We start from the raw sequence: 14,729 nt of genomic DNA, 5'->3' as shown, positions 1-14,729 counted from the left end.
GTCCAGTCGTGACCGACTCTGGGGTTGCGCGCTCATCTCGCATTATTGGCCGAGGGAGCCGGTGTATAGCTTCCAGGTCATGTGGCCAGCATGACAAAGCCGCTTCTGGCAAACCAGAGCAGCACATGGAAACGCCGTTTACCTTCCCGCTGTAGCGGTTCCTATTTATCTACTTGCATTTTGATGTGCTTTCGAACTGCTAGGTTGGCAGGAGCTGGGACCGAGCAACGGGAGCTCACCCCGTCACAGGGATTCGAACCGCCGACCTTCTGATCAGCAAGCCCTAGGCTCTGTGGTTTAGCCCACAGCACCACCTGGGCTGTGTAATCTTATTACACATATGTAATCTTAAAACATCTAGATGCAAGTTTTATGGAAAACCCATATCTCAAAATCATACATGATGTAATAGTTGCAAGTAAGTCCTGAAAGCCTAGCTGTTCATGGAAATGTTATTTAATATGCAGTGTGCAGTTGACACCATAAGATTCTAAAACAAGTGTGTACAGTACTGTATATTCAAAACTAAATACCGGTAGTTGTCATCTTTTTAAAGTGTTTCGAGGTGAGAGTGAGCTCCAGAAATAAGCCTGTGATGAAGCATTTTAAACACTTTAAGATGAAAATGATCCTTAATGCAGCTTGTCAGGGCTCCAAAATACAAAACCCCAAGAGTTCTCTGTGTATAGCAAGTTCTGCTTGTCACACTACTAGTCATGTTTTAAGAGAAGGAAATGATTAAGTGGAAGGGGTAAGATTGCAGAACAACTCTGCATATGGCAACTTTGGAAGGTTGCACAAAGCTTTTGCATAACAGTTTAAAGGGAACTTCTCCTGGTATGATCTTCTTTCCATAGGGTTCAGTGAACGAGGTTACATTGTTGACATGGTTGGTTTTCGTATTTTGTGACCGCTTCTCAGTACTGTATGTATTAACAAAGATTAAGTAGTTGCAGGTATGTTTATATGAAATGCTTAGTGGAAGTGGTCAATTATCTGACTTGGTCCTGCTTAAAACTATCGACTGTAAAAGGTCTGGAATTCAGATTAAATCCTAATTTCTTGTTTAATTATTTCTCCAGTAAATTAATGAAGGACATTTGTGAATCCAAACTGATAGGTGTTTTTCAGCCAAATCACAGTTACAAGTATTGCTTGCTTTGTAAAGCTGTGGGAGAGGGCATACGTTACAGCAAAAGAATTTGATCAAGTTAATGTGTTTTAATCAGCTATTGACAAACCAAATCATGTCTTCAAAAAGCAACTGAGTTTTATAAATCACTTTATATTTCAAAAATAAAAAGTTCCCTCTCTCTCTCTCTCTCTCTCTCTCTCTCTCTCTCTCTCTCTCTCTCTCTCTCTCTATTTCCCTCTCACCCCCTCCTCCCTCCCACCCTTCTCTGTCTCTTCCTTCCCTCTCCCTCCCCCCTCTCTTTCCTTCTTTCCTTCCTTCCTTCCTTCCTTCCTTCCTTCCTTCCTTCCTTCCTTCCTTCCTTCCTTCCTTCCTTCCTTCCTTCTCTCTCTCCTCCCCCTCCCTCCCCACCCTGCACTATTATTCTGTGGTACAGGACTGCTTTGGAACATGTAGCAGAGATCATGGTTACAAGGAACAGGTTGGATGTGAAATACATCTGTGTTTGAAATATGATTGGGTGTGGGGGCGCCAGAAGGTGATCTTGCCTAGGGCGCAAAAAAAACTAGCACCGGCCCTGAGCAGGGAGCAGACAAAAGGGAGAGAAAAGGAGTAGCCCCATTCGTTTTTTGCTCTGGCCTTGCCCTTCACTAGCTTTGGACATTCCCCCACTTGGCCCAGAGCAGGCGGGGGAAATGACAAAAACAAGTTGACCGGATGGAGCATCTTACTTGGGCCTTTTTAAGCTTCCCAAATAAGAAAACAAAGATAACTGGTGATGGTCCGGGGGGGGGGGGGGCTGGGGAAATAAGCAGAGTTTCTTGAGTTTGGGAGGAAGAATGCCGTTCGGCCTCTCAGAACACTGGAACTCAGCGTCCGTCCAGGAAAACATATTGACTCTGGGTCTGTGCAAACAGAATGTTTTCTTGATGCAGCCCACAATTTGCTGAAGGGGCTCCTTGCTGCAGGCGGTTGTGACGGTCCCTTAGCAGGGGGCTGTGAAAGGGGCCCGGTTGTGAGATCCTGGGCGCGTTTGCTCAGAAGTAGGTCCTGTTGTGATCCACGGGGCTTGGTCCCTAACAAGCGTGTTTTAGGGGAGCAAACAAACCGCTTGCCTGCATCTAGCTGCCGGCACTGGTACTTTAGCACCTCTGCTCAATCTAGCTCAGTATTGCCTGCACTGACTGGCAGGGGTTATATATCCCTACCTTGTTTTCTTCTTTAATGCTCACAAATTACTTGAGAATCCCATTAAGACCGCAAGAAGAGCCTGGAATAGCACTGGCGCAGGGAATCCTGTGCAATTCGTTTTTGTGTTTCTTCCTTCTTCTTTTTAAGAAGAACTCACGGCCGGTTGACCCAGAGTCACCCCACCAGGGCACAAGGGGTGGTCTACCAAACATGTGAATGCATCCGCCACAAGATGAGCCAAAACAGAAGGTGCCTTGCGCTGGCAGATTCCAAGCCAGGGCTGGGAGGAATTTGCTATGTTTGCTTTTGTCACAGGGAGGCAGTTAAGGAGTTGCCCTTGCTCTGGAAAGGGCCAGCTTCCAGACGCCGTCTGGGGGGGGGGAGCTGTCCGGGGGCTGGACCCACTAGCAGGATTTGAACAATGAGCAACAGAAGGGATTAAATATTATAGTAGTTTTGTTAAGGTTCAGAGGGAGAAAAATAGAAACACCATGGAAAAGGGGCTGGGAAGTCGGGGGGGGGAGTTTTTATTATGTGTGAAATTTTGGAAAACTTAATAAAAACAACTTCAGGAAAAAAGGAAATCGCTGCCTCCCTACATCCCTAGAAATGGGGCAGGGGGGACAACCGCGGCTAGGACCTTATTAGCCCAAAAATGGAAAACTCAGGATTTACCGACGATTGAAGAGTGGCAGACAAAAATGATAGACTATGCGGAACTAGCAAGACTGATTAGCAGGATCCGGAACCGGGGGGAGACAAGGTTCCAAAAGGATTGGAGTAAATTTGTGGACTATATGGAAAAGAACTGTAGAAGTTTAAAGACACTTGCAGGACTGAAATAAATCCTACGAAATGACTTTAAATAAGGAATAAGGAACTTCGAGACAAGAGTTGGAAAGAAAACCAAATGAGGGGAGGGAGGGAAGTCAAAGCTCGGCAGAGCACTGGGAACTAGAGTTTTGGGAAGAATTGACAAAAAAAAATATTGTGTGTGTTGTGTTTGTTTTTGAATGTTTGTTTTGTTTAATGTGTTTATTGTGTTTATTTGGAAAATTTAATAAATTGCCTTTTTAAAAAAAGAAATGGGGCAGGGGGAGAATGCGCCACACTGTTCTTGCCATGTGAATCTGCTCTGCGTACAAGTTTGCCAGCCTGCAGCAAGCACTGGATTCAGGCTGCACCCAAGCTCAGCAAGTTCTGTGAATTTTGTTTTACAATATCCCCATTGGTATGTCTCTTGGCATCACAGCCCCACTTAAAGGACTGCTTCCCCCAAGCAAACCGGCTTGATCCTTTAAATCAGTCTCAGCCCACCTGGCACCCTCCTCAGCGATGGAGCAACTGCTTTGCATGTCCCAGGTTCAGACCTCAACAGGTAGGACTGGGCGAAGCCTCTCTGCTTGAAACCCTGGAGAGAGCTGCTGCCAGTCAGTGTAGGCATGGCTGAGCTAGATGGACCAAGGGTCTTGTTTTTGTTCCTAGATTTCCTGCAGAAGTCGGTCAGCATTCCATGGCCACGGAGCACTTCCATTCATCACTGGGATGCTTTGGGTGTTTCCTTCCATCATTTAATATATTTTGGTGCCGAAATCCAGCGTTCTCCCAGTTGCAGTGCAGAGTGTTTGAGGACTGGGACATTTGCAGGGAAACCAAAATGCTTGTTTACAACCTTACTGTAGGCTTTTGAAACATGGACCACTTATAAACACCATCTCCAACTCCTTGAAAGATTCCGTCAACAGTGACTCCGATAATTTGTACACATCACTTGGGAAGATAGTCTATAGATGAACTAATGCAAAAATCACCAGTGTTGAAGCAATGGTTCTTCAACATCAACTTCTTTGGACTGGTCATGTTGTGCAGATGCCTGATTATTGTCTTCCAAAGCAACTACTGTACTCTATTCCAAACTTAAAAATGGAAAGTGTAATACTGGTGCTCAACAAAAGAGGTTTAAAGCCCCTCTCAAGGCAAACCTTTTAAAATGTAGGATGTTGTTTAGTCATTTAGTCGTGTCCGACTCTTCGTGACCCCATGGACCAGAGCACGCTAGGCACTTCTGTCTTGCACTGCCTCCCGCAGTTTGGTCAAACTCATATTCGTAGCTTCGAGAACACTGTCCAACCATCTCATCCTCTGTCGCCCCCTTCTCCTAGTGCCCTCAATCTTTCCCCAACATCAGGGTCTTTTCCAAGGATTCTTCTCTTCTCATGAGGTGGCCAAAGTATTGGAGCCTCAGTTTCACGATCTGTCCTTCCAGTGAGCACTCAGGGCTGATTTCCTTAAGAATGGAGAGGTTTGATCTTCTTGCAGTCCATGGGACTCTCAAGAGTCTCCTCCAGCACCATAAATGTAGGATAAACACCAACAATTGGGAAAGACTTGCCTGCAAGTGCTCCAATTGGAGAACAGTCTTTACCAAAGGGGTCGTGGACTTTGAAGACGCTCGAACTCAGGGCAAAAGAGAGAAACGCCCTAAGAGGAAGGCACCCTTGGCAAACCCTCACCGTGACCAACTCCCGCCCAGAAACCTATGTCCCCACTGTGGAAGGACGTGTGGATCCAGAACTGGCCTCCACCGTCACTTACGGACTCGCTGTTAAAACCGTGCTCATGGAAGACAATACTCTGCTACAAGGGATCACCAAAGAAGAAGAAGAAGAAGAAGAAGAAGAAGAAGAAGAAATTTTGGTGTTGTTTTATAAACTTCGAGGTTTGTTCACTCTTGAGCAGTGGGCGTTGCCATGTTGGCAGCTTGAAACAACAGCACTTAAAGCAACTCGAACATCAGTAGTCAATGATGGGACGTACCTCTGAGTAAATGCGCAGAGATTAGGCGTGCATTAATCTGTTAACTACGAGTTTCCACATACGTTTGCTGAAATCGAAGGGCGAGGCTCCACATGTTTTAAAGAAAGGGGTTTTTATTAAAACAAAAACAAAACAAGCATCACAGGATGGCAGACCTTCTGTCTTATCTTCACCCCAAGCAAAGAAGGACCACAGCCTTTGTGATGCCCAGCAAAAAGCAGAGAATGGGTGTGGAGGCAGCGCTGAAGAGGTCTCCTTACCTTGGACAAAGCCACAAAGGGAAACCGGTCCATTTCCAAGACTGTCTCTTCCCCACTGTTGTTGCTCAGCTGCCCCTTCAGGATGCGAGCCGCTGTCACCGTGGGGACTCCCATGCCTACAGTCAAAAGAACCACACGTGAGAAAGGCTTGGAAAGGCATGTAAAGTTCGCATGTAAAGTTGAACCTGCCTAAAACCAAAACATAGCTGCCCTTGGGAATTCACACTTTTCTGAATTTTGCAGTGCAGTTCCCCAGCCCAGAAATGTGTGCGGAAATTAATATACCGGAATGTTAAGCGTGCATATAAACACATATAATAGGTGAAAAGGAACATATCAAAAGGAAACTGCATTAGTGGAAACTGCTTTGCAAAAAAAAGTGCATATCAGGGAGAAAGGGAGACTGTACCATGTTTCTCATATTATAAGACATGTCTTATATTTATTTTTTCCCTCAAAAAAACACACTATGGCTTATTTTCAAGGGATATCTTATTTTTTTCCTCCTCCTCCTGCCGCGGCCGGCATTGCTGCTGCGCCTATCACTATGTCTTATTTTCGGGGTATGGCTTATATTCCTTGAATGCTTAAAAATCCTGCTATGGCTTATTTTATGGGTATGTCTTAAAATATGAGAAACAGGGTATATGTAAAACTGATGTGGAAATGTGGAGGGCTGAACTCAGAACCAGGCAGAACGGAAAAATGAGAAACTCAGAAAAACCAAGCTAGATGGATTCACCCCTGTGCCAACTGTGGGGAAAGTCCCTGTTTCACCCGGTGCCAGCTAATGACAGACAATCTGGCCCCAAATAGGGACAGGGAGAGCAAAAAAAAGCTGACTCAAGCTTTCCATTCTCATGATTCATGTAAGAATAAAAGGGATGAACTAGGGATCAGGGCGGGGAGGCCCTACCCAACTCACACTTTCCTGAACAAAATATGAACCGAAGGAGATTTATCCTTCCACATTTGAACCGCCAAAAGGCCCTCGGAACTGGAGGTCAGTGTCCGGGGGTGGAGACACTACTTCAGGTATATGGACCCCAGCAACAAGTATGTGGAGGGGAAATATATCTGGGTCTAACAGGGAGCAGCAGTCTGGGGAGACCTCAAGTCCTGCCCTCCTCCTTTGTGTCTGAAGCCCTCTATTGTCCCCTTTCCCATCCCACAGACTTCCACCGCCCCACCCCGTGCCCCAGATCTCACCGTCCCCGAGGAAGAGGATGACATTCTTGGCCACATTTGTGTTGAGCTCCTGCAAGCTCAGAGCCCTCCGCAGCGTCTCCTGGGCCTGCTCTCTCCAGAACCGGGGGTTCTTCTCCTTCTCTGCAATTGGGAGGAAAGAAGAGGAGGGTGGCTGGAGGCCGATGGACACCCTGTCACCTCCAGGGCTTGCCTAAAGATTGCAGGCGGAATCCACATTCGTCCTCAGGAGCTCTGCACCACAAATCAAGAGGGGCTGTGTGCACACCGCACATTTAAAGCGCACAACCTAGTTCCCCATATAATCCTGGGAACTGTAGTTTTTAAAGGTGACTGGGTGCCATAGCCCTGTGGTGAGTAAACTACAGTTCCTGGAATTCTTTGTGGTGGGGAAAGTCATGCGCTTTACATGTGCGGCCTGCATGCAGCTGGCGTGTGTAGCCTGGCATGCTCACAAGAGTTGCTCACAACTGTTTTCTCAGTCAATGCCTGCTGTCTGTTTGCTTTGCACGTGGTCTTGCTTGCAGGAACCGGCTGATTGCTGGGCTGCTGTGCCAGTAAGATGTGCCTCTCCAAATCTTTCCAGGTGCATTTTAAACCCCCCCACCCCCCGGGTGGTCCAAATAATTTCCCCTCCCCCCATACAATTTGTGAGAGAAGGACTAATCCCTGAGCTAATCTGTCCCGGATGAAGGCGGTGAGCTAACCACTCATAACGAAATTACTATGTGTGCCAATAATAGACATGCCAATGTGTGGCCTAGTATTAAAAACAGTATTCTTATAATGGCAGCACTCAGTCGCCGGCACTTTTTAAAAGTCCTCTTCCAAAGCTCTGCCTGGTGTTGAAGTCTTTCCTCCTCACCTGTGTGTTTACAAATGCTCCTGCCCAGCCAAGGACCTGGGTGGGGGGAACAGCTGCCAGGCAGGAACTGAGCAAGCATTTATCATAGAATTGTAGCGTTGGAAGGGGACCCCCCCCAGCATCATCTAGTCCAAGTCCCTGCAATGCAGGAATATGCAGCTGTCCCATGCAGGTACTGAACCCGCGACCTTCTGAAGTTCCTTAGGAAGACCCCCCAAACTGCTCAGAGCGGTGCAGTTCTTGCACGCAAGGATGGGTCCGTTGGCTTCGCTCCAAACTCACTTACCTGGAACCAAAGAGGAGAGGGACGCTTCGATCAGGAAGGCGAAAAGCAGCACTCTCATAGTGACGTCGTCCTCGGTGGCGGGAGGCGGGGGGGCACGTCGAAGACCAGCAGGCAGCGTCCGTGGGCTATGCACCAGAGGAAGTTTGGGTTACTGCGTAAACAGGGGAGTGGGGGGAGAGAAGAAGAGCAAGCATGAAAACTCAACCAAGAGCTGGGTTTTTCCAACTGTGACAACACAAAATTGTGATGCAGGAAACCAGGGGCAGTAAGGGCAAGCGATGGTCTACTTCAGAGATGGGGAACCATTGGTCCTCCAGGTATTGCTGAACTTCCAGGTCCCATCAGTCTCACTCAGCATGGCCAGTGGTCAGGGAAGATGAGGTATGTAGTACAGCAACACCTGGAGGACCACACATTATCCATCCATTAAAAGGAGGCACAGTTTCATTGGCAGTAGCTGGAGGGCAGTAGAGGCAAGTGATGGTCTAGTCTCTAGTGTTCATCTTTGAACTAGACCCATCACTTGCCTTTACTGTCCCTTAACTACTTTCATAGCAACTCTGCCTCCTTTTAATGCGTGGCGGGGTAATCTACAGCTCACAACTTATTTTCTCCGCCCGTTGCCTCCGTCGCACGTGGCCTGGGTGGCAAGCCTGGATTCTCGTCGGGCTGCTGTGCAAACAGGGCTTGGACGGGCAGGATCTTAGGGCAGCCCACTGCAACCTGCCCAGTCCACAACTTCATCGCCACAACTGACTCCAAACGCTGCTGTAGCCTGTAACAGCAGCAGCAGCAGCTTTAAGGATAAGCCTCTGGGCTGTAGCTAATTCTCTGGGATTACTCCCGCTGAGCGCAAGCGATACCGGCAAATGTTCTTAAGAGAGACGCACGGAGCCTTGGCAGGGGCCCAGCCAACCGGCAGCTTGGCCAAAAGCCACCAGGTAGATGCCGGTCCGGGGGGGGGGGGGAGGAGAAGGAAAGAGCTGGACAGAGGGATTTTCCAAGAAAGCCTAGCATGCTCAGTTGGCCGCAGAGACCGCAGCACCCTGGCCTTGCCCAAGGACTCCATTGCACAGGTAGTGCACATGGGGCACAAAGAAGCACCGGCTGCCAGGGCCGGCGCAAGACATTTTGGCACCTGAAGAGTGAAGATCTACATTGCAAACAAGGGTGGGAGGAGACCAGTGGTGCCTCCTGTTTTCCAAGAGGCCACTGTAGAAGTGGCAAGGGTGGGGCTTCCGGTTTCCGCCGGCAGGAATGGCGGACCTGTTTTCCATCCCTCTGACCTTCGTAAGGAATTTGGCGGTTGCTAGGGGAGTAAATGGCAACCCCCTACCCTCTCCGGGGGTTACGGAGAGGGGCCGCTGGCCCGCGATGCCCCCAGACCCACTCCGACTGTTTATGGAGTGGGGGGAGCTTGGGCTGAAAAGCACTTACGAGGGCCAGGACTCCCGGACGCTAATCTGCATGGCGGGGATTTCCATGGTTAAAGAAGATAATTAGGCTTAAATCTATGGACATACTTCAGAAGGAGGGGAAGAAGCGCTGTTTACTGCTGAGAAATTTATGCTGCTGAGGGAGAGGAGTCAAAGGCTGTATTTCATCTGGAAGAAGGATTGATGGGGACGGAGCGATAAGGGAAGTGAGTTTTTTTTTTATTTTTCTTCATATGAGTTACTTCGTACCTTCCCAGACGCGATGTCCTGGCTTGTTTGGAGTGAAAGAGAAGCAAAAGACTGTGTGAGTTGAACTTTATAAACTGTTGTTATTGAGCATATTTTTTAAAGATGTGGAGTTGCCGATGAGAAAAGCCCCCCCCCCTAGTCGGACGGAAGGAGTCCTGGACGCGTTCGGAGGATTTATGAGCTGTGACGCACTTTGAATTGGAGCAGCGACCTGAAGCTAAGTTCAGCTATAGGGCAAGGAGATCCATTAATTTACCAAGAGTTTATGGTTTGATGTTTGGGTCTTCTGCCTGGAAAAGCTGTAAATTTTATAAAGATCGTTAATCTACATGGCTATGAGAGAAAACGAAAGTGATTTGAGCTTTTTAAGATGGCGCTGCTTCGACGCAACAGGGAGCTCCAGACTAAGAAGATTTATGGGGAGGCTGGACTGATTAACCCACACAGGAGAAAGAACATCTGTGAAACCTTGTTTGATATTTATCTCAGCAGCTGGGAAACAATCGGTTGAAAGTGGAAAACATCTATGTGACTGTAAGGGGAAGATCTGGATTATTATGAACTTGGAGAGACGATTTGAACTTTAGAAAAAAGACGGCAGTGGACGGTTGCGAGGAATCCCCAATTTCTTGAAGCATGGGAACCCCAAAAAAAATTCTCTAGATGATTTGGCATAACATTCGGTTTGATTGATATATATATGTGTATAATTTGAAATAATGAATGTGATATAATTGGTTTTAATTGGAAAATTAATAAAAATATATTTTTTTAAAAAAAAGAAGTGGCAAGGGTGGGTGTGCCGAGGAGGCGCTAGATCTGGCCTCCAGGGAGCTCACCACAGCTGTTGCTGTCCTGCCACTGCAGCAGCGGGCGATACATTCCTTGTCAGCCGGGTCTGCTGCCCCTGGGGATCTCGTCACCTGAGGCAGGTCGCCTCCCCTTGCCTCATGGGTTGGCCAACCCTGTGGATGTGGGCCAAGAACAGGGGGTTAAGAACAGTGAATAGCTTGCTGGATCAGGCCCATGGTCCATCTTCTAGCAGACCCTCCAAGTGTCCAGGGCCAGTCCTGGAATCCTGGATTGACATAAGCCGTCCCGGTTTCCCATTTGATCCCGGAATGTCCCGCCTTTCCTGAGGACATCCCTATTTTCATCGGAGAAATGTTGGAAGGTATGCTCTCACTCCAGAAACCTACTCTCACAGGGGCCCACCGGGTGTCTCTGGAAACCAGCTAGCAGGACCCGGGCACAAGAGGGCTCTTCCTGCCTGTGGTTTCTGGCAAACGGCTGCTATGATAGTTGCAGTTTGAGGCAGCAAGGCTCCTGAATCCTGGAAGCCACAGGAGGGCAGAGTCCGCTCCTGTGCTCAGGTTCCGCTTGTGGGTTTCCCGTAAGGGGCATCTGGTTGGCCCCTGTGAGAAGAGGGTGCTAGATGGGCTGCTGGCCTGATCCAACAGGCTCTGCTGATGTTCTTATGATCCCGTTTCTTATGATCTCTCTCTCTCTTTACCGCCCGAGATACCAGCTGTTGGGCATCGCATGACTTGTGTCCAGGTCTTGCTTGCAGAAGAGGCATCGGGTTAGCCAAAGAGAGGACAAGATGCTGAACTGAGATGGACATTTGGCCTGATCTACCCACAGCCTGGCTCTTCTGAAGTTCTTAAACACAATCTACAGCACTGGAAAGCTCAGCTGGTTAGAGCCGATAACCAAGGTGGCAGGTTCGATCCCTGCTTGGGACAGCGGCATATTCCTGCCTTGCAGGGGGTTGGGCTAGATCAGGCTTCCTCAACCTCTGCCCTCCAGATGTTTTGAGACTACAATGCCCATCATCCCTGACCACTGGTCCTGCTAGCTAGGGATCATGGGAGTTGTAGGCCAAAAAACATCTGGAGGGCTGAGGTTGAGGAAGCCTGGACTAGATGGTCCTCAGGGTCCCTTCCGACTCTACAATTCTATGATCTACTGCTATGGGGAACAGATAGAGCCTCCCTTTCCAAAGGAAGTATACCTGCAAATCCCAGTTACTGGGACTCCCAAGTGGGCAGAGTTCTGCTTGTGGGCTTCCCTTGGGGGCATCTGGTTGGCCCAGGTGAGGATGGACTCAATGGGCCCCTGTTGGCTCTTCTCATTTTTTAAAAAATGCATCCTTCTTTCCCTCACAAAGAACACAAGCTCACCAAAATCAAATGCAGAGGAAGAAGGTGAAAAAAGGTAAAGGACTCCTTTCAAAGGCGACTAGGGTGTTGCGGGGCTCATCTTGTTTTCAGGCTGAGGGAGCCGGCGTTTGTCCACAGACAGCTTTCCAGATCATGTGGCCAACAGGACTAAACCACTTCTGGCGCAACGGGACACCATGACGGAAACCAGAGCGCACGGAAACGCCGTTTACCTTCCTGCCTCAGCGGTACCTATTTATCTACTTGCACTGGCGTGCTTTTGAACTGCTAGGTTGGCCGACCTTCTGATCGGCAAGCCCAAGAGGCTCAGGGGTTTAGACCACAGCACCACCCGCGTCCCCACCTTTAAGGAAGAAACTTCAGCCAACTGAGGAATGCAAAAGAGCGACCGTGATGGCTCCTCCGAATGTTGAGAAGACCCGAGGTGAGGAACAGGTTGAACGTTCAGTGCCAAGAACTTGTTTGAGAAGGCTCAAGGCCCAGCATTGTTCTTACGACAGGAAAACGCTCAACTGTCTTGTGTTGAAACAATTTAACAGAAAAACTGACTAATGACTTCTGGCAACGGCGATACGGTTTTCGAAAGGAAGGAAGAAAGTCTCGGGAGCCACAGAGCATGAAAATACAGAACCTGTATTTGGGCCATTTAAAATGCAGAGTGCAAGCTTTCGGGTCACAAAAGCCCCTTAACCTTTTTGAAACTGTACATCCCTTTGTTCTTAAGGGGCCTGCTCTAACATACATTGCTTTGCTGACCTGAGAGGACAGGTCAAGCTTCCAGTGCCAGGGACCACTTTTATAAAAGGCTTGGGCCCCAGGATTCTCCTTTGGACTTAGAGGGATCATTGTTCTTGCCTGGACCTAAGGGAATAACTCATGCACATTAAAAAAATTATAATAATAACGCATGCATTTTAACTTCCACTTTTGCAGAACTTAAAGCTGATCTGCTTTGGGTGAGATAGACCATGATGAAAGCCAAACCCGACAAAAAATAGTGCCTTAAAGACTACGTAAGTTTTTTTTATGGTAGAAGGTGGAAGGGAGCAGGAGAGAGGGGGCGATTGACGTTTTAATGTGCCCCATGTTAACGAAGCTGTCTGTGCCTGTTATCGTCTTCCAAAGCAACGGCTCTATTCCAAACTTAAAAATGGAAAGCGTAATGCTGGTGGTCAACAAAAGAGGTTTAAAGACTCTCTCAAGGCAAATATTTTTAAAATGTAGTATAAACACTGACAACTGGGAAACACTGGCCTGCGAGCGCTCCAATTGGAGAACAGCCTTTACCAAAGGTGTTGTGGGCTTTGAAGACACTCGAACTCAGGACGCAAGGAAGAAACTTGCTAAGAGGAAGGCACACTTGGCAAATCCTCACCGTGATCAACTCCCGCCCGGAAACCAATGTCCCCACTGTGGAAGGATGTGTGGATCCAGAATTGGCCTCCACAGTCACTTACGGACTCACTGTTAAAACCGGGTTTATGGAAGACAATCTTACTCAGCTACGAGTGATCGCCAAAGAAGAAGACAACTTTACATAAGAACATGAGCAGAGCCTTCAGCTGGATCAAGCTAGTTAGTCCAGCATCCTGTCCACACATTGGCCCCAAAGTGTAACCCAAAGTACAAGGAGGATTTGAGAACCAGAATCCTCTCTTCTCCTGCATCTTCCATCAACTGGGATTCAGAAGCATTGCTGCCTCCAGCTGTGGCAGCAGGGCATAGCTGTTATAGCTAGCAGTCATCTATAGTCCTCTCCTCCATCAATTTGTCCAATCCTCTTTTAGGACCCAGCTGCAAATACGTTTTAAGTGTGTTTTAAGTGCATTATACAAATGTGACACTAGATGGCGCTGATGAGCTAATGGCAAATTCCACATATATTTTACAACTTTTTTTAAAAAAAGCATTTTCACAGTGGTGGGTGTTTTTTAAAAAAACATCTGTGTAGATTCAGCCTTAGAGGTCTGTGGCTTTCTGCAGTGATACTGGGTACTGCAAAGTTTTGTAAAGTTTTGTTAGCACTCACAGAGCATTAGCAAATCCAGGGTGCCCTCACCCCAAGGTGCCACACCTGTTTACCACAGTGCCCATTTCCCACCCATTTATTTCCTTTTGTTGCATCCTGTCTTCTTCTTCAGAAGCAGCTGCCTGAGCAGGGGGCGGGGGTATTTGGGCGTTTGTCTCACACTTTAGTGTGGGGGGGGGGAGGCAGCAAGGAACTAGCAATTGTGAATCAAGTTCCTTTGAGGCTTTTCCTCAAAATATCTTGCCAGAAACGCTTCTGGCAAGAAACACTTTTGTTGGGGGTAGGCAGCAAACTCTCATTTGTTTGTAATTATATTTTACCTTTGGCATCTGGTCTGTCTGGATCCTAGGAAGTTGCCTTGTACTGCTTGTACTGAACCAGACCATTGGTCCCTCTAGCGCAACATTGTCTACACTGGCTGGCAGCATCTCTGCAGAGCTTCAGGCAGGGAGGGTCACGCAAACATACCAGGGACCTTCGGCATGCAAGGCAGGGCCTCTGTCATTGAGCTACAGCCCATTATTCCTGGCTTCACAGGCATTTTAAAATTGCTTTAATGGGCTGCCTCAGTAATAGCTGTAAAATGGGCAGAAGGGCCCCATCCTCTCAATGCAGCTCCTTCTCCCTTGCCTTGAAGGCTGCTTTTTGTTCTCTCCTTTCTCCTTTTGGCTGGAAAAGTTCACTCCCAACTTTTCCTCCTCCGAGCAGCTCAGAGCTTGGCAGTGCCTGGGCTAATATTATCTTATCTTCTTCACAACGAGCCTGTGGAGCGGGTCAGGCGGTGCCACGGCGACTGAGCCAAAGTTATTCCTGAGTGACCCGGGGTCTGAAGCCAAGTCTCTCTTACATTCTTGCTATCGCTCTGCACTGGTTCTCAGGTTCCTTGGCATCTCCTCAGCAGATCTTCCCCCCTCCAAAAAAACAACAACCTCAACAACAATTATGACCTCCCCAAACTGGTGCCCTTTAGAAGTTTTGGATTACAACTCCTAGGACAGCACAACTGTATGAATCTTAACTCTCTCTCCTTGTTTTTTTAGTGTAACATCTCCTGCACTTCGGAACTCCCTGCCCA

The 14,729-nt window shown here is 48.0% G+C and overlaps 1 protein-coding gene across 2 annotated transcripts in view; it reads right to left on the bottom strand.

Moving 5' to 3' along the window:
• The window catches only part of ALPL (alkaline phosphatase, biomineralization associated), a 54,411-nt gene that overhangs the window by 25,841 nt on the left and 13,841 nt on the right, over positions 1-14,729 (bottom strand). For both annotated transcript variants that reach the window (XM_035119891.3, XM_060276293.2), the window contains exons 2-4: positions 7,758-7,908; positions 6,610-6,729; positions 5,401-5,516 (exon numbers count right to left, since the gene is read on the bottom strand). In XM_035119891.3, the coding sequence (XP_034975782.1) occupies positions 5,401-5,516; positions 6,610-6,729; positions 7,758-7,815 (294 nt within the window). In that variant the 5' untranslated portion in view covers positions 7,816-7,908. The remainder of the gene's footprint in view (positions 1-5,400; positions 5,517-6,609; positions 6,730-7,757; positions 7,909-14,729) is intronic.

Source organism: Zootoca vivipara, chromosome 6 (assembly GCF_965207765.1).
Source record: "Zootoca vivipara chromosome 6, rZooViv2.hap1.1, whole genome shotgun sequence".
NCBI classification, from domain to species: domain Eukaryota; kingdom Metazoa; phylum Chordata; class Lepidosauria; order Squamata; family Lacertidae; genus Zootoca; species Zootoca vivipara.
The sequence above is the reverse complement of the archived record's forward strand: the minus strand, read 5'-3'. Positions and strand labels throughout refer to the sequence as shown.